Raw genomic sequence first — 20,110 nt, 5'->3', positions numbered from 1 at the left:
AGTCATCTTTTGACAGTTTCTTCCGTCACTGCAAAGGACTTTGCAGTCTCCCTGACCAAGGACCTACTTGCTCAAATACTCAATATTAGCTGGATGGTAAGATCTTCAAACGGTCGGCCACTTTATCATGTATGAGTGTGATGGACCGAGCAGCGAAGGAAACTTAGGCACAGGTTAAAGTCCCCCAAAAAAAAGATTTTTTATTTAACCCAAAAACACAATTGGTTAAATCATGCAAAAAGAATCAAAATCTTGGGCCCATAAAAGAGGTCAAAATAACAGCACGCTACTCAAAGTTGACAAAACTACTGATAACTAAAACAAACTGACCTAACTTAACAAGACAAAGGGGAAACTTAAATAGTGGCTGATCAGCCCACAAAAATACAAAGGGGTAAAACACACAAAACCTAACTGAAACTAACATAATGAACTCCAATTCCCCCCCATGGTCCCGAGTTATGGAATGAACCAATTTGCAGTCTTTCTTTAAAGCTCGCTCCGCCCCTTTTCCACCTCTTGACTCCTCAATCAAGGGACTGGAGCAGCTGCAACTAAGGTAACTCAGAAAACAAAAGATGAATCATACATAACAGTGTAAACTAAAATGTGCGCACCTATTTTAGAATGCAGTGTTACGTGGATATGTGAATTAATTCTGAACCAAACCAGTTATTTGTCCTGTAAATTAATTCCTATGCTTAAAGACAAATGTGAATGCAATGTTATGTAAAAGCCTCTACACTAATATGGTGATATTACCACTGTGTGGCTGTAAGTGCAGCCATCACAATGAGTTATTATCATCGAGCTTTGCAGGGGTAGTTTTGGCAGCATGGACTGGGTTTTTTAATAATTGCTTTTTAAACTGTATAAAATCCCATCAGTTTGTAATAGTAAGGCGTTTAATGTATGTTTATGTGTCAAATCTAATTCATTACTCAACTGCGTGAGTAATGAATACAAAAAGTGATGGGGATTCAACAACTGCAGGCTGTAACATGTGTGAAGGAAGTGACTCGTTATAGGCATGGCAAAAATAATGAAAGTAATATAAACTCTGTAGAACAAATCTGAGTCAAGATTTTGGGCTTTTGAGGATTGATGCCAAATACAGACATTGTCAAATCAACATGAGTGAAAATGATGAGTGAGATGAGTTAAGTTTGTGAGTAGACAGCAAAAAGTTCAGCTGCCATCTGTTAGCTGCTCACGCAGTGACCTCATAGGACAGAGAGCACAGGCTACATACTGCACATTATCATATCAGATGATTACATTAAAACAAATGCTTAAATTTATCTTCCATTAAAGTGTACTATAAACACAAACGTACATGCTATAGACTAGATGTATACTTACATACAGTAGCTACATACAAACACCAGTCATATACAGTACACAGCACACCTTATGTCTGAAGGCGCCCACTCCACAACCAGAGCAAGGAAGGACATGAAGGCTTTTGAGAGCAAACATATAAACCTGACAGAGACACTGACAAGAAAAACTGCACACTGCTGTAAACAGATGGGAGCCCTGGATGCAGAGCTACCAGGCTCTCTCTCTCTCTGCTCTCAGGCTCTGGCAAGGGTTCAGCAGTTTTATTGAGCAGAGGGGGAAAGTATGGAAGCTGTCAGTGGCCATATGATGCTGCCTCTGCAGTTTACACACAGAAACAGACCTTGAGATTGATGGCAAGGACACAGAGACATAAAAGGGTTCTCCTACAGATAAGTGAATGTGAAACACAGGGTTAAAGGTGGAGGTAAGCAACAGCTTTAAAACTAGACAATGTACTCCATCATTCCTCCACAATATAATATTATATTAAAAAAGAAAGAAACACACATACACACAAGAGAGCGTATTGAGCCTCCATGGGAGGAGCCTAAACAAGCCTGATTCATGTCCCTGTGCCAGAACCCACAGGACACCGCCAAAGGTTCATGCCCTGATGGGTCAGACGGTTTTTGGCAACATGTGAGGATTTAGATATTATTAGGTAGACAAATTAACAGTACAGTGAAAGTCTCAAATAATTGTGAGACTTGGTGGTTCATTTTCCTTTATTGTTTGCTGTGTTGTTACTTCACCTGTAGTTTTTTCCAGGTAGTGTGTGTTGTTTGTGGTAAAGGTCAGTACTGTCTCCACCAGTTGGCTGACCTAGATTTAAAAGGCCCCTTTATGTGTTCATATGATGATGCACATGCTTTGTGTGTGTGTGTGTTTGTGGGTTGGTGGGTGGCCTGTCTCTGTATAATCCCTCTGGTAGAATTTGGTTTCAAGCACAAGTCAGAGAACAGTCACAGACACAGTTTGCAATACGCCTGACCTACATCGGCTGCTTACAGTGTGCTTAAGACGACACATGAAGTCACACTTACTGTATCTCTCTGAAAAATATCTGCTTTCAAGAGCATGTTTGTGTGTGTGTGTGTGTGACTGTAGTCTGTTTAAACAGACATGCACACACTGAAGATCAACAGTTTAGTGACGACGGTAGTTTCGCAGAAATGCTGCTGTCATATTAAAGATTAGATTAAGCTTCTGTCACCAGGCAGCGTCTCGTCAGGTGGTTAACTGGAGAGGTATAATCGCCGTATGCGTACACACAAACATTCGTGTGCGCAGACACACACAGAGGCACACGCAGTAACAAAGCAGGCACTGAGACATAGAGACTTGACATGTCGTGTAAAAGCACAAAAATAGGGCGGAAACCATATTTTACATATAGATACTATGTACGCAAATATACCTACGCAAGGAGAAACACACGCACGCATTCACATACACACACTTCCCTCACTCAGTGCTATTTGCAGCAATGTGGCAGCAGTAATTAAAGGTGTGACAGCCAGACAGGTAGAGGTGATGATAATGGGCCGGAGCTATTTCTGTTCTCCTCCCTCCTGCTCCTGAGCTCTGTCTTCTCCCTCGGTCTCTCTCACTAGCTCATATCTTTTTATTTTTCACTGCCAAACACTCACCTCTGGTCCAAGTGGGACCGAAATGTTCTAGTGCACACACTCCAACACATGCATGTCTGAGTCCTTACACGCACCCTTTTCTCATCTCCCCCTTCACCTCTTCCTGGAGTCTCTCACAACATATCGCTCTTTCTCTCACCTTTCAAAACTGCACTTTCTTTGTTCCCTTTGTCTGTTTTGGCGTTGTCTCTATAGCTATAAATAGGGATTGCAACTATTTCCAACAGCAGCACTCATTTTCACAGTTTGGCAAAGGGGCAAAGATGGCAACTGAGATACACAGTGTTAAAAAAAAAAGCACTTTAGTACATGAGAGTCTATTAAAGTGATGTCATAGCCTTTAATAGGGAGCTTGCAGGCAGTTCTGTAAACTAAACTTCACCTGATTTCTTAGAATAAGTCCCACCAAAAGGAGAAAACCTATAAAAAATACATAAATATTGTACTTCATGTTAAAACTTTTGGCAAATAGATTTTTCCCTTACTCTTGCAGGGAAGTAAACAGTACATTCAGCATTTGCGTGCTGTCACCTTGCAAAGCTGATGTGGTGAATGTGTTAGTCAAGAGTTTACAGATGCAGCAGACGCAGCCCCTCTAACCACCAAACGTCCACAGACCTTTAAAAAGACATCTAAAGTTGGTTGGTAAGTAAAAAAAGGTGGAAAGTTTTGTTTTTGTTATATTTTCTCAACTTTTTGCTGGGTAAGTGAGTGACATCAGCAGCGATGCGTCTGTCCACCGAACTAAACACTCACTTAGCTGCTGTGGTCTCCTGAGGCATCTGTATCTGGCTCTTTAGCTGCTAAATGTTCCGCTGTGTTCACCAGCTGGTCTCTAAATGTGTCTGCCTGTTGTTTGGTGCGACACAGGTGCATATGATGTTATTTTAGAGCAAAGTTTGAGAAGAGAATTAATCAGTAAAGTTGTGAGCCATAAAAACTTTAAAATGTAAATGATGATGAAGTGTTGACAGGGCTGACAGGGATGAAGGTTGGTGTGAAATTCTCCAGTTGAGTTCAGCGTCATGAGAGAACACCTTCACTATGTAAAATTATTGATTGATGTTATAAAAAGGAACCAGTGAAGTTATTAAAAACTAAATGGAGTTTGCTGCGTAACGCATTTGTAGATTTCGATGATCCTTTTGTCACACAAGTTTGTGTCAATACTGAGATGTGCTGTTTTAGTTAATCAGCAAATGTATTAAATGAAGCCTAAATATGAGGGCCACTCGTTATAAACAGAATTTAATTTCAGCTTCTCATTTCTTATAGTTGTATCATTGCAGGTCTTTTAAGGTGAGATGCAACACGAGTCACTGGGCAGAAGCTAAGCACTAATAGATCGAATCAGTCATTTCTGCGTTTGCCCTTGAATGTGACTTTCATCTGATGGCGGCCACACAACTCACGACTGCCAGACCTCATTTTCTAAACCTTCACCTTAGTTCAAACAATAGTGCAATAAATACAAGAGTATGTGTGTGCTTGTACAGTCATGTGATAAAGAGTGATTTCTCAGGATTCTCTGCACTCCACTAAAAAAATTAGATACATGCTGCTTCCACAGGAATTAAGGGGTAAATAGCAGCAAGGGGCTTCTTATGGAGTGCAGTTGATTAATTGGTCATCAGTGAGTGTGAGTGTCTCTATAAAAGTGCAGGTTTTGGCAGTTAGCAAGCCTGGAGCATTCAGGTGTGTCAATTCACCCCAAGCTCAGACTGTGCAATGTTCAGAGAAACTGCAAAAAACTCAGGAGCTACATGTCAGGCTCTACAGGCCTCAGTTAGGATGGTAAATTTTAAAGCTAACAACAGCACAATTAGAAAAAGACTGAACAGTTCAGCTCATTTGGAGAAGTTCCTGAGAGAAAAGCCACTTCCCTGTATGAAGAATATAGCAGCATGGCTTAGGTTTGCAAAGTTGCATCTGAACAAAGCATAAAACTTCTGCAGCAATGTCCTTTGGACAGACGAGACCAAAGTGGAGATGTTTGGCAATAATGCATAGCATCACAGGTGGTAGACACCTAAGAAACAACCTAATGCGGCACAAACACATCATGTCAACCACACAAAATTGCAAACTGACTGAAATGCTGTGGCTGCCTTGTTCTTGCGCCCAAGCACAATTGTTCCACTTCCCCACTGGCCTGCACTCACACTGCACCAAGTACACTTCAGATTGTTTCAGCATCTTAACTCTTCTCTTTTGGACTCACACGCTCTCTTTTTCATGTCAGACATACTCACAAAAATATATATGTGTGTGTGTATATATATATATATATATATATATATATATATATATATAAGGGGTGCAACGATATTCGTATCGATATTGAACCGTTCGATACAGTGCTTTCGGTTCGGTACGCATATGTATCGAACAATACAACATTTGTAATTTATTTTATCAACTTTCCTTCTGACGATGCTGTCTGTGTTGAGCGCTCAGTGAATCGGCGTTCGACTACTCCGCCTAGGCTGCACTGTCGAGCGCAGATCCACTGAGCGCTCAACACAGACAGCATAGTCAGAAGGAAGAGCGCAGGGCAAGCTAGCAAGACAGAAGTTAAGCTCTCCTTGTAACATGGACCTCCCCCACCCTCATTCAGATCTGGCGTTTGGAATTATTTTGGTTTTCATGTGACGTATGACCCTGAAGGTAAGCGAGTCATGGACTAAAGTAAAACAGTATTGTTGGATGTGCCATGCAATGCTCAATTACATGGGTGGGAACTAGTGTGTTAGCGCAGTTAGCTCGTTAACGTGTTGGCCGTCTAGCCCCATGCACGGGGCGATCGGCGGTAGCTCGTTAACGGAGATTTGCCGTGTTGTGGCGTTAAGGTCATTTCAACGAGATTAACCTGAAAGCACTAGTGGGAACACAACGAATATGACTGCACATTTATGCCGACATCATCCTAGTGCAAAGACAAAAACAACAAGCATGCTACTAACTTTAGCCGAGTCATTTAGACAGCTGTTAGCACATGATTCTCCTTATGCTGCTGAGAATATAGCCCAGAAGAAGCGGATAGTATAGCTTTTATTTTGGAAAGAGACATTTCTCTGTAATAAACTCTCTTTTCCAAAGATGAGTGATTCCTCAATCAGATACAGGGCTCGCAATATCGCTAGCCCGACGTCCTGGAGCTAGCGATTTTTTCAGTCGGGCTACCAAAATCTATCTCTTCCCTGCCCGTCGGGCTATTGTAGGGAGGAAAAATATATGTCAATGCTTTTGCATTCTTTCAGAAATGTAGCTGGGTAATTATGTCATTGGCATCGGTGAGCCACTGTCAATATGTGACATATTGAAATCGCGTTTGAATTTGCGCTTGTTTTTTTGCTTTCACTTTGCAATCGTGCGAACTGTGTATAGAGAGCGACAGCACTGATCTGTGAGTGATGATAATTTGTGCACCAATTCCTCTGACATCGTCTTATTAATCGTTAGCTTACTATGCAAACATGACAAGTGAAATCTCCCGCAGCAAGCTTAAACATGTGAGAGGTTGATCGCGCAGAGAATCGCTGAGCTTATGTGAGTGCGTGTGTAAAAGCAGCAGGATATATATTTTAGTTCTGCTGAGCCAAATAAGACAGGTCAGGGTGAAGAAGTGACAGCCAAAGAAAAGCTTACCACAAAACGGAGAAGTTATGACAAATCAGACTATAAGGCAAAAAGAAAGTGCAGCTTTATGGTTTCATGGACAAAAGAATTTCTGTGGCTGCAATATGACGAGCTAAATAACCAGGGCTGCACATAAGTGGTCCGCAGGTGCGCATTCGCTGTCAAAATAAAAAACACGCACAAGGGTTAGGGTTAAATTTAAAAACTGTACTTTTGATTTAAAATATATATTTATAATTTTAATAAATGACAAATTAAAAAGGCATGAACATTTTTTTTGTATCGAAAAAATATCGAACCGTGACACCAAAGTATCGAACCGAACCGAACCGTGAATTTTGTGTATCGTTGCACCCCTAATATACATATATATTAGGGGTGCAACGATATTCGTATCGATATTGAACCGTTCGATACAGTGCTTTCGGTTCGGTACGCATATGTATCGAACAATACAACATTTGTAATTTATTTTATCAATTTTCCTTCTGACGATGCTGTCTGTGTTGAGCGCTCAGTGAATCTGTGTTCGACTACTCCGCCTAGGCTGCACTGTCGAGCGCAGATCCACTGAGCGCTCAACACAGACAGCATAGTCAGAAGGAACAGCGCAGGGCAAGCTAGCAAGACAGAAGTTAAGCTCTACTTGCTACATTCAGATCTGGCGTTTGGAATTATTTTGGTTTTCATGTGACGTATGACCCTGAAGGTAAGCGCGTCATGGACTAAAGTAAAACAGTATGTTGGATGTGCCATGCAATGCTCAATTACATTGGTGTGAACTAGTGTGTTAGCGCAGTTAGCTCGTTAACGTGTTTGCCGTCTAGCCCCATGCACGGAGCGATCGGCGGTAGCTCGTTAACGGAGATTTGCCGTGTTGTGGCGTTAAGGTCATTTCAACGAGATTAACCTGAAAGCACTAGTGGGAACACAACGAATATGACTGCACATTTACGCCGACATCATCCTAGTGCAAAGACAAAAATAACAAGCATGCTACTAACTTTAGCCGAGTCATTTAGACAGCTGTTAGCACATGATTCTCCTTATGCTGCTGAGAATATAGCCCAGAAGAAGCGGATAGTATAGCTTTTATTTTGGAAAGAGCCATTTCTCTGTAATAAACTCTCTTTTCCAAAGATGAGTGATTCCTCAATCAGATACAGGGCTTGCAATATCGCTAGCCCGACGTCCCGGAGCTAGCGATTTTTTCAGTCGGGCTACCAAAATCTATCTCTTCCCTGCCCGTCGGGCTATTGTAGGAAAAATATATGTCAATGCTTTTGCATTCTTTCAGAAATGTAGCTGGGTAATTATGTCATTGGCATCGGTGAGCCACTGTCAATATGTGACATATTGAAGTCGCGTTTGAATTTGCGCTTGTTTTTTTGCTTTCACTTTGCAATCGTGCGAACTGTGTATAGAGAGCGACAGCACTGATCTGTGAGTGATGATAATTTGTGCACCAATTCCTCTGACATCGTCTTATTAATCGTTAGCTTACTATGCAAACATGACAAGTGAAATCTCCCGCAGCAAGCTTAAACATGTGAGAGGTTGATCGCGCAGAGAATCGCTGAGCTTATGTGAGTGAGCGTGTAAAAGCATTTCAGTTCTGCTGAGCCAAATAAGACAGGTCAGGGTGAAGAAGTGACAGCCAAAGAAAAGCTTACCACAAAACGGAGAAGTTATGACAAATCAGACTATAAGGCAAAAAGAAAGTGCAGCTTTATGGTTTCATGGACAAAAGAATTTCTGTGGCTGCAATATGATGAGCTAAATAACCAGGGCTGCACATAAGTGGTCCGCAGGTGCGCATTCGCTGTCAAAATAAAAAACACGCACAAGGGTTAGGGTTAAATTTAAAAACTGTACTTTTGAGTTAAAATATATATTTATAATTTTAATAAATGACAAATTAAAAAGGCATGAACATTTTTTTGTATCGAAAAAATATCGAACCGTGACACCAAAGTATCGAACCGAACCGTGAATTTTGTGTATCGTTGCACCCCTAATATATATATATATATATATATATATATATATATATATATATACACACATACATATATATACATATAGACAAAAAGCTGAAGTTGATGAAATTTTACAAATCTAGTTTAGCCCAATCTGGCTTTTGCAAAGTGTTCAAAAAAGGGGTTCCAGACATTCAGAAGAGTCTTTTGAGTATTTACTGAACCTTTCCATTTGTATTATCGACATCATGTCTGTTACCCACAACTGAAAGGAAGGAGGGGTGGGGGACTTCCGTTCCCTCAGTATTAGTCTCTTGGCAACAATCCTAGTTCCAGTGGCCCCTGCAGTTTAACTGGGAGTAGCTCTGACGTCGGAGAACATCCAAAAATTACAAGTTCAGGTTCAGGCTGTAAAGGTTTCATATATGCCTTGGAGTACCAGTCAAAAAGTATTGTACCAAAAGCCTCTTAATGAGGGACAAGACCAAAAGGCATGAAACAACGTACCTTCTGCCCGTCTGCACCTGTCACACATTGGAGAGATAGAAGGATAAATCTTGTGCAGTCTGACCTTAGAATAGTGTAGCCGGTGGAGGATTTTAAATTGAATTAATTGATGTTATAGAGCAGGAATGGATTTTGGACAGACACTTACTCCACATAGATTCGGGCACCCTCATCCCCGATTCTTTCTCCCAAGCCTGCCTAATCTCAACGGTATGCACTGCAATAGAGTCGCCAAATAATTGTAAAATCTTTTTGATAAGATGTGTGGAATCAGGTTGGCTCTTGAGTATTTCATAGATCCCGTGCTCCGAATGTAAAGTTGCAAAGTCTTTAAACTTAGTTTGAATGTAATGCCTGACCTGCAAATATCTATAAAAGTGTGAATGCGGCACATTATATTTCCCTTTTAGTTGACCAAATGACGAGAATTTATTATCAATATACATATTTTTAATAGACACTAAACCCTTGTCTTTCCAGTCATGATAAGTCTTGTCTTGCCAAGGAGGCATAAAATTATGATTAAAACATATTGGCGTAGGTACAGATGTGTCTGGCAATGCCAAAAGTCTTATAATCTGATTCAAGATTCTAATGGTTTGTTTTAATACAAAACCCAGACATTTATAAGAGTCTAATTTTCCAAACTTGGAAAATAACATAGCCGACAGAGACTAATTGTTCACTGATTCAGCTTCTAACCCACAATGGGGGCGTCGATGCCTGGTTATCCGGGGAGTCCTGCTGCCAGAACACTAATGCTCTGATATTAGCAGCCCAGTAGTAATGTTTAAAAACTGGCAGACCCAGCCCTCCTTCTCTCTTGGTTTTCTTCAAATGCACTTTAGAGATTCTAGCCCTTTTACCATTCCAAATAAGGGACTGAATGACTGAGTCCAAATGTCTGAAAAAGGCTGCTGTAAGATAAGTGGGGAGATTTTGACATAGATATAAAAATTTGGGAAGAGAAATCATCTTAATTGAATTAATGCGTCCAATCATTGACAGAGGTAGTGTTTTCCAGTATTCAGTGCTTTGCTTTAGACCTGACAGATACTCAGTCAAGCCGAGATAGTTTAGATGATTCCTAACTACTTTGAATGGAACTTGCTGCAGAAATTCTGGCGAGCTGTTGTTGGAAAGAGGCATAAACTCACTCTTTGGCCAATTAATGGTATATCCTGATTATTTACCAAAAGCTGCAATCAGGCTGAGGAGCAGAGGAACAGATTGTTCAGCGTCCTGCAAGTACAGTATTACATCATCAGCATACAAGCTAATTAGTGATTCAACACCTCCAACCTGGAGCCCCTTGATATCTGGATGCACTCATATAGCCACAGCAAGAGGCTCCAAAACAATGGCAAAGAGTGCTGGGGATAGTGGACAGCCCTGCTGCACCGAGCACTGCAGAAGGAATGGGGCAGATTGGTTGCTATTTGTCAAAACAGAGCACATTGGTTCTGTGTAAATCAGTTTCACCCAAAAAATGAAAGATTCACCAAACCCAAATCTGCACAGTGACTCAAACATGTAAGGCCACTCGACCTGGTCAAAAGCTTTATGTGAATCCAAGGCCAAAACAGAGGCTCCCTTAGAATTTTTATAGTCAGAATAGATGATATTGAGTAATCGCCTAACATTAAAAAAGGAGAGTCTACCAGGGATAAACCCCGTCTGATCAGGATGAATAATGGATGCCAAGTGCTTGTTCAATCTAGTAGCCAGGATTTTTGTAACTATCTTACGGTCAGGATTTTGAAGTGCTATCGGCCTAAAATTAGTAGGGTCAGTCATATCTTTTTCCTTTTTCAAAATGAGAGTAATATTGGCTTTACATAAGGTTTTAGGCAATTTTCCTTCTTCTTTTGAGTTGCGCAGCATCCTAAGCACTAGTGGTGCAAGAATGTCGCAAAATGTCTTATAGAACTCTGGACAAAAACCATCAGGTCCCACTGTTTTGCCATTAGGGAATGATTGTATAGCCTGGATAACCTCCTGAAGAGTAAACTTGCACAAAAAGCACTCTTGCAGAGCACAATGAGGCTGATGGTTTTATGCATTTAGTGGCTTAATTGGGGCCATTTGTAAAGCAATTACACACTGTCCACTCATGTAGATCTGTTAACTGCTTGACATAGATGTCTGAGGAGGTATTTGCATTACATGCTCTCCAAACAGGGCGTGGTACTCAGCAATCAGTCTTTAACCAAGCTTTAGGGGTACAGATCAGACAGAGGGAGTAAACTCTGAAGTTGCATGGTCTTAACAACGTAAAGCCCTTAAGATGGCTGCTGATGTAAGGTGGAGCTACAAAAATAAAACTGAACTGAAGTGCATTAATTCTGTGTGTGAATGCTGGCATGTTTATATGTGTGTCCATGTACTTGCAGACATGTCTTACCCATTCACATGTGTATCTGACAGCCCGTGTCAGCATTTTTATCTACACATGCAGCTGGAGCTGAAATCTGCCACTTTAGTATAAGTGTGTCTCTTTGTATGTCACTAAACATGTCATCACTGATGGTTTCCAGACTGGTCCACATTTTGCATATTATTTTTCATCTGTCATATATTCACCCCAATCTGTTAAACCTAAATCAATTTCACTCCTTCCATCCACCACAGCGGAGTCATGGTGTTGGCTCTGAAATAACCTCACCTTTCAAAGGACTGTCAAATGTCCTCTAAAACAACAGCAGCTTGTCACGAGGTCATCACATCAGTGCTTTTGTTGTCTTAAACTGGAGACACACACACGAACTGTTAAGCCAATAGTAGTGACTCATCGCATGGAGATGGACTGAGTCTGATCCAGTTTGAGTCAGTGGGTGTTAACAGTCTGCAGATGAAATAGTGTTTGATATGCCGTCTTTGGTCTTCATGTTCACTTGCTACCAGTGATTGTCATGTTCGATGTTTGCGGCTGACATCTACACAACTAATTGCATCACTTTTGTGTTGGCTTCAACCCTATACTCATCTCCACATGTTTTTGTTTTTTTTTGTTTGTTTTTGAGGAATTTGTACGGAGCCCTGCAAGGGACATGGGAGGAAAAAAAAAATTACGATGAACTTTTGCGAGATCTCGCAAAACAAACTCGGGATCTCGCAAAACTTTTGATGAAGAAATTGATGAAGCTGGACAGGAAGAGGTTAAAGAAGAAGTGTCAGGCCTGAAAACCATCCAAGAACAAGAAAAAAATCAGACCTAAGATGCATCTGTACCTCAGTTGATCCAACTGTTCACTGAACCCTCACGAGAAATGGATCCAGTGGAAGGTTGGCAGTCAAAAAGCCATCGTTAATGAAGAGAAACAGGGACAAAAGGCTGTTGTGCCTAATTACACAAGAACTGGGCTGAAAATCAGTGGCAACGGGTCTAATGGAGTGAAGAATGCAAATGTGAAATGTCTGGTTAAGTTCGGAGGGGATCATTCAGCTAATGAAACAGGAGCAAATGATACATTTGTATGACAGGCTGCTTGTAGATACTGTGCCTAAAAATACAATTTTAAATAGGTTCTTAGCTAATGTGTCTATTGTGTCTATTAAACAACTAAAAATGGATGAAAAAGAAGCCAATGTCCAAAAAAATTCCCTTTAGAAAACCTGGAGAGCTGTTGCTCAAGAAGGATAAGGAACAGACTCTACTATCACTGTATCAGTTTCCTAGCAAAGTGTAGACCTTTGTTACCACCACAATGTTGTAATCAGACATTGCTCTGAATCTTCTCAAAATATAAGTTTGTGCTCCTTTAGGAGTGTTATAAAACAACCATTGTGTACTTGGAAGTCCACGTGTTGTAAATGTAGGTATTGTGTATATTTGTGGATGCATGTGTTGCTGTCTGTGTTTGGAAATGCTAACATACTTCCACATCACAAGCAGACCCCCTACTGTAATGCTGAGGTGCATCAAAGCATCTGCAGAATCACTTCAGGCTGTCTAATATCAAACCCCCCTGCTGTGGCTCATATGCCAAAGGTGAAGCTCTGCATTCAGGGAAAGCGAGATAATGGGACAGTTTGCCGGGATGGAAGCTTTAAGGACATCTCCACAAGTTAAGAAGTTGTCTGGTGTGACAACGCAAGCTGCTTGATTGCACTGACGTCAGTCAAGATCAAAACTTGAACCACATCTCCACTTTTCCTTAAGTGAATTTTAAAACAGTTAACAATGATATACTATAAAGAGGAGCAAATGTGAAAAACTGCCAGTGCATGTATAGTTTAAGCTACCTAGTGATAATTTGCATAATTGCTTCAGAGCTTTAACCTTTCAGCATTTTTCTCAACTACCTCAAGAGCACACCCAGCTGTAATATTTGCTTTTTTTCTAGGATGAAAAGAAGGAAAAAAGGACGAATGATGAAGGTGGAGACCAGCCACCATGTTATGGGTTTGAGTGAAAGGCAATGGACCCCCACTGTGGAGTGCCCGCTCCCCTGCATTAGACTATAGAGTATGTTATCATTTTCAAATAAACCTCCGTCTCCCTCATGGTGAGAGTCTGTGTGTATTCATCTGTGTTACGTTGCATATGTGATCTGTGTTATCAGTGATGTGACAACATATAATTCACCCCCTGTTCAAGTACTGAAATGCATTGAGGAGGCACACTAGTGTATATGTGTACTGCTTTGCATGAACACTGGATTGCATTCCTCGTTCTCCTGTAGGTCTCTATGAATTTCTATTTCTGAGATTCTATGCATCTTTGAAAATAAACAGCAAGCTTGTGGGTGTGAAGATAAGCCTGCAATTATCTTCAGTATCATCGGCTTTGCTAAATCAGAATATCAAGGAACAAACAAGCAAACCGGAACTAATCAAAGAATGAATTCACTGAAAAACTGTTTTATTCTGGCTTATAGAATCAAAGCTTCTGCTGCTGAGTGAGCGTGGGTGTGCTGTAGTGATTATCTAAAGAAGTCAATCCGTATGTGCAAGAGAACAGTTCAAGGTTTATTAAATGTACTGTAACATGTCTATTTTTACATTAATATTATTATAGCATATGTATTTTAGTGGGTACAAATATGATTATTTGATTATTTTATGAATTTCAAGATCCACATATAACAAATTATTTCCACATTGTTAAAGTTATATAAAAATAGACTCATGCTAGGTCCACAATGGCCAGTATCAGTACCATGACTGACATGTTTAAGTAAGTACCTAGTTAATTATAAGCACTGATGGGAATAACGGCGTTAAGAGTAACGGTGTTGCTAACGGCATTACTTTTGTCATTAACGACTAATCTAATTACTATTCCCATCGTTACTAACAAGAAAATGCGGTGAGGTCGCGTTACTATTTTTCAACAAACAGACAGTTGAAGCTGTGTTCAGCTTACCGCATTTTATATCAGTTGCACGGAAGTAGCTGTAAGTAATCTGGACGCTACAGCTTTAAGCAGCTGCGCGCTCCCGCGGACAGCAATCACTTTCTGGTAGACGATCACTTTTTGGCAAAACACCTGGAGCTAAGGGGGCAAAACAATCACATGAGTGCTGCTGTTTGACTTAGGAAGAGTAAAGTAGTCGTGGTAAGTCAATCACATGACCACTTCAAGACAAAGCAACAAGGTGACATATACCAGTTTATAAATTGTGTTGATAGACCACGTAAAACCAGAATCATGATAAATAATATATAAGCGTGTTTTTCCTGAATAGTTTCGCTACGTTTACTGTCTAAGGACAGCGCAGCAAGCACTCTCTGCTTATGACCAAAAAATAAAAAAACAAAACAAAAGACAGCCCGTTCGTTTTGGTGGAAAAATGTACCATGTCAACCAATCAAAAAATGATATGGAAAAATGACATTTGGTTGTTTAGGAAGAGGAGGAAGGTTTAGGAGTGACGGCGAGAGAGAGAGAGAGAGAGAGAGCAGAAAAAGAGAGAGAGCGAGTTTTGAGATGTGAGAGATTTGTGACGTTTAGCGTGTTTGGAGTGTGTAGTTAATGTGTTGTCTTGTGTAGTTAGTGTGTAGTGTTGTGGATAGTATTGTGTTGTGTGTCAGAACAATGAGGCGACTTCTGTCTCCAGGTAGAAAAAGGAGGAGTGTTATACCTGCTGCTGTCAGACCTGCAGGTATCAGGCTGTGATGTTCTCCTTTATAGTGGACAGAAATTGTTTTTTTGGAGTGGCACAAATAATTTGTGTGGCATCTTATTGAATGCAGGACAGCTGATGGTTCTGTAAATAGTTTGAAATGGTTATAAAAAAGGGTAAAAGGTAAATGGCTGCAAATAACTTTGTTTGCAAAACTTGTGCAGAGGATTTTAAAATTGACAATTTATATTTGCATTTAAAATTATGAAATATGATTCAATAAACATGTTTGTGGTTACTACAGTAAAAAAATATAACTTTCTACTCGGATTTTATGTTTTTTGTCTGATTTTAGATCAATTGTGTTAATACAGTGTGTCAAAATGAAAACGTGACTGTAAATTCAGACACGTGAGGTTGTGCTGAAAAGAATGATACCAAACACGGCAAAGTAAATAGTTTTCAAAGGTGAAATGTAGAGGAAACATCAAAAGTGGTTAAAAATGGCCAATTATACCCTGGACAGAGGGTTAAACATTTTTTTAAAGTAACGCAATAGTTACTTTTCAAGTAATTAATTACTTTTAGAATCTTGAAGCTCAGTTACTAACTCAGTTACTTTTTTGAAGAAGTAACTAGTAACTATAATTAATTACTTTTGCAAAGTAACTTGCCCAACACTGATAATAAGTAAGCTTATTTAATAAGACATAGACAGTCACACAGCACTGTACACAAAAAGAGTGCAGTGGTGATAGTTTTGAATGTCTTTGGGCAGGTTTTCAACTTTTCTTTGTGTTGTAGCTTTTGCATTCAAACACCAAACAAAGAGGGTTTTTGTTGGTGTCCTCTTTAGGATAGGGATTTGTGTCAGTGTGTGTGTGAAATTTATGGTTTTCAGGGTTTCTATCGGTTTTTATCATTATTTCTTTTTATCGTTTTTCCCATTAACTCTGTTTCCCCGGGTCTTTTTCCATGTGTTATGAATAAATCTTCCTTTTTTGTACTGGTACTGATTTTATTTAGTTGTATTTATCTGCGACACCTTAAAGGCCGGTCCGTGAAAATATTGTCAGACATAAACCGGTCCGTGGTGCAAAAAAGGTTGGGGACCGCTGGTCTAAAGGGTCTTTGCAACACCATCACCTGACTGTATGTGTGACCTTAGGACCACTGCCCACTTTCTACTCTCCTTCCATAGTAGAAACCTGAAGATTAGACGAGCTGAAACGAAGCGAGTTCTTCATCTGAAAAGAATAGTAAACAAAGAGCAACATATGAATAGTTAAAAAAGAAAAGAGTAGCCTTTGGGACTGTCCTTTCTTTGGCACTAAAATGCAATAAATATTTCTTCCACCTACAACAGAATCCCTGAAACATTTTTTTCCCACAGGGGAAACATGGTCTTATGACAGTTTCCACAACACTTATAAAATATTAGTATTGCGTAAAACAAATTCAAAATGCAGTAGCAGCTCTTTCATAGGAGCCAGAACATTACACATTTAGTACAATATAAATAGTAACGCACTGAAAAATGTAATGACATGTATATTGCATGTGCATGGTAAATTCAGCATATGTGTTCATGGATATCGTCATAGTTGTCTACATTGCCTTCAAATGTTTTGTTGTTGTTGTTATTCTCAAGACAAATTAATTTGTGATCAAACAGCACCAAGAAACCTGAATTACACAAGAAGAAAAGAAGAAAATTAGAAACAAATGTGCCTTAAAATGGAAAGTGTTCAGTGTCTGAAATGTGAAATGACAGCACTAAAAGCTCTGATACAGTACAGGACAACTAAACAAGTAAAAAACAAAATAACTGCAAAAATCCTTTAAGAATAATTGAATTCAAAAAAATTGAATCAGACATCAAGAGTTTCTCCTTTTATATCATATCTTATTCTCTTTCATCATCACGTGTGCATTGATCATTTATAACAAGAGCAAACATAAAGACGGCTGAATACAGGCAATTTCCAATCCTTTTGGGGATCACTAATATACCATAAATACCAAACAGTATATAAACAGGAAGCACTGTGAGCATATCATACCAACAGATTCACACATTAAACAGAAATATAAAATGCTCAGAGTTTTTTTAAAATAATGTTTCATGTATTTACATTTATATAATTTTGGAACTCTAAAATAAACCCAAACAAAACAGTAAAACACTGGGCATCACACTTTATATTGTCAAAAACACTGATCAGTTCAACATTTTCTTTTGAAAAAGTGCCAAATAAATTGCGGCATTGTTATTATGTTGTTTATTTCCTCATTATTTTCAAGAACCAGCAGCTCACATATCAGTTTTCACGTTCCATATACATTCAAAACTGACAAAACCAGGGATTTGTCTTTGGCATACAGTTAATCTTCTATATAATGTATATAATATTTCTTTAGGAGAAGCTGGGCTGTGAATGAAACAATCAACAATTTTCAGTAGTTTCATTCCATAACTCTCCTGTCACAATCAATTTTCTATTTTCTTTTTTTTTTTGCATAGTTTTATAAATTCAAACGCAAACAGTGCTGTGCAGTCTGGGTTTTTAAAACCAACATTTAATACAACACTGTCATTGTTTTTGTTTTCCCCACTATACTGTGGGACTTAAGCCAAATACAGCCTTTAAACTCCCTTTATTGTAACACTGTTGATTTTGATGTAATAATTCATGATTGTTCCATTTTGCATAAGCTAAATGTGAACCTAAGTTTTGATGTTGTGCTTGGATGATTTTTGTACTTAATTCTGGAGATACATGTATCCTGTACCACAACACTTATAAAATATTAGCATGAAAATGCTTGTGAAATATCAACAGTTTGATTTTTCATGGGAATGAATCCTTGAAAAATCCAGAGTTCAGTTCCAGAGCAGTAGCACATACATAATGTGTGTAAGTTTGACTAGCACTAAATACAGTAGTAACACTTTCATGGCTGTAGCCTGCAAAATATCCAAAGTTATTTCCATAACATGGAGCTACAGTCATTGTAAATCCCACTATTATTAGCCAGCATTAGATATTTGATGATCTATCGGTATCTGCATTTATTGGCTGATGACTGAAAATTTTAAAGTAAAGAAGAGAAGGGAGAAACACCCTTCAACCATGTTATGTGGGTTTGAATTTGCATAGTTTGCCCAACAAAGGGCGCTTGCAACTTCCCTTTTGGCAGTAAATGTGTTTGCAACATCAGTGTTGCATCGGTGTCCCACTAGTCCAAGCAGAGTTGGGCAGTGTACAAACAAGTAAATAAATAACTACACATAGCAACTATCGAGGAAATCTGTTTGTGTTTTGTGTGCCTGAAAGGAGAAAAAATATCAGCCGATATATCAGAATATCTCATTTTTAAATTCACCCAATATTGGTATCGATCTTAAAAGTTTCTCCTTTAACTTTGGTTATTGATTACTATTTAAATTACAAGCAAGGAGATTGCATTGTCATTAGACAAATATCAAGTAAGTTTTCATACCTCTTTACTTGAACACTGTGTCTATGGTAAGACAAGATAAGAGTAATTTATATTTTTGGGTATTATGTTGGAGTTAAAAGCACAAAAGTGTCAACAAGACCTTTGCTAAAGATGCACTAACAGATATAGGACCTGCCTAATAAGAGCATCAAAATCAGTGCAGCAAAATATAAACAAATAAATAAAGGTCAAAGCTCTTGAAGATCCAATATCCAAATGTATGAGAACATAGAGACTAAGTGCCCTAATCAAATACTGAAACCTCAGCAATCAGTTGCATGTTTTTATGTGTAAGTGACTGGATAATGAGTAACTGCACCCATCTACATAGGATATCAGTTTTCCAGTAGCTCTAGGCTATAGGGAGAATTCCGATTGTATGTGCAGGTCAGAACTATCCAGGAAGTCTGTGGAAAAGACACTAGGGGGAGTTTGGAGAGCCAGTGATGGACTTTCCTCTTCTCTATCTCTTTCTGTGGTAAGATTCAACCAGTCCATACTGTCCAACCCTTGCTCCCATGACGCCGTGTCTGAGGTATCCATGGGAGAAAGGGGGTGGTTCAGAATGCTGGAAGTGCACAGCATTTGGTTGTGAAGGTCATCAATCAAGCTAAGTAGACCTCCGGGCTCCACCCCGAGAAGAGGCCTTCCAGTGGTGCTTTCGAGGAAGTCCTCAAGGCGCCCACTTTCAGCATGACTAAGGTGTTGTTTCTGTCCTGTGGTGTCGGCCACAGTTTGAAGCTCAGGCTGCAAAGAGGGGTCAGGGTGTGGAGTGCCACAGCAAGGGGGAATGGGGGGAGACGGGGGCAGCAACATCTGGAGTGGCGAGGGAGGAAGTGAACAAGCAGAAGAGTCTTGATTAAGGCGGTTCAGAGAGAGGTCTGGTGGAGGCTTACAGGAAGTTTCTGAAAGGAAAGACAAAGATAACATTAAAACAACAAAAATAGAAAGAACTCTAAACCAAGTATTAGGGGCAAAAGAAGATTATTTACATCTCTCTCTATTTCCATCTGCAGTAATTTATATTTAGTGGCTCGCTCTGTTCTGGAGCATATCTCCAGGGAAGGCTTAAGGCAGTGAAACCAACAGCACGACCCCCACACAGAACCCAGCAGGTATTAGTGACAACAAATCAAAACACTGATTAAGTCAGAAACCTACAGAGTAACTAAATATAGCTTAGAGCTTGACCAATTAGCGGGCCAATATTACTGGCTGATATATGCTAATTGCTGATAACTACCAATCCATGATTCCATAATGGAATTGCTGAACTTTTAAATGAGATGTGATGAAAATGTGATGACAAAAAGCCAATAGGGGAAAAAAACAACAACTTTGGACCTCTTGAGCTTTTTCAGTGCCCCTGCTTCTCCAGATTGAGTTGAAAATGGTGATGAACATGTTGTTGAGGGCAAAA

General features: G+C 39.5%; 1 protein-coding gene and 1 long non-coding RNA gene across 4 annotated transcripts in view; one reads left to right on the top strand and one right to left on the bottom strand.

Moving 5' to 3' along the window:
• Positions 1 to 229: 229 nt before the first annotated feature.
• On the top strand, positions 230 to 14,480 carry LOC120717929. The gene is made up of 3 exons (XR_005692302.1): positions 230 to 559; positions 3,487 to 3,638; positions 13,465 to 14,480. It is a non-coding gene; the product is annotated as an uncharacterized LOC120717929 (long non-coding RNA).
• A 2,584-nt stretch (positions 14,481 to 17,064) lies between these two features.
• The window catches only part of LOC120717779 (myocardin-related transcription factor A-like), a 32,431-nt gene continuing 29,385 nt past the window's right edge, over positions 17,065 to 20,110 (bottom strand). For all 3 annotated transcript variants that reach the window (XM_040006006.1, XM_040006007.1, XM_040006008.1), the window contains exon 18: positions 17,065 to 19,595. In XM_040006006.1, the coding sequence (XP_039861940.1) occupies positions 19,048 to 19,595 (548 nt within the window). In that variant the 3' untranslated portion in view covers positions 17,065 to 19,047. The remainder of the gene's footprint in view (positions 19,596 to 20,110) is intronic.

The sequence above is a fragment of the Simochromis diagramma genome, unplaced genomic scaffold, assembly GCF_900408965.1.
Source record: "Simochromis diagramma unplaced genomic scaffold, fSimDia1.1 OVJJ01000510.1, whole genome shotgun sequence".
Lineage (NCBI taxonomy): Eukaryota > Metazoa > Chordata > Actinopteri > Cichliformes > Cichlidae > Simochromis > Simochromis diagramma.
Note: the sequence above shows the minus strand (reverse complement) of the source record. Positions and strands in the feature narration are given on the sequence as shown.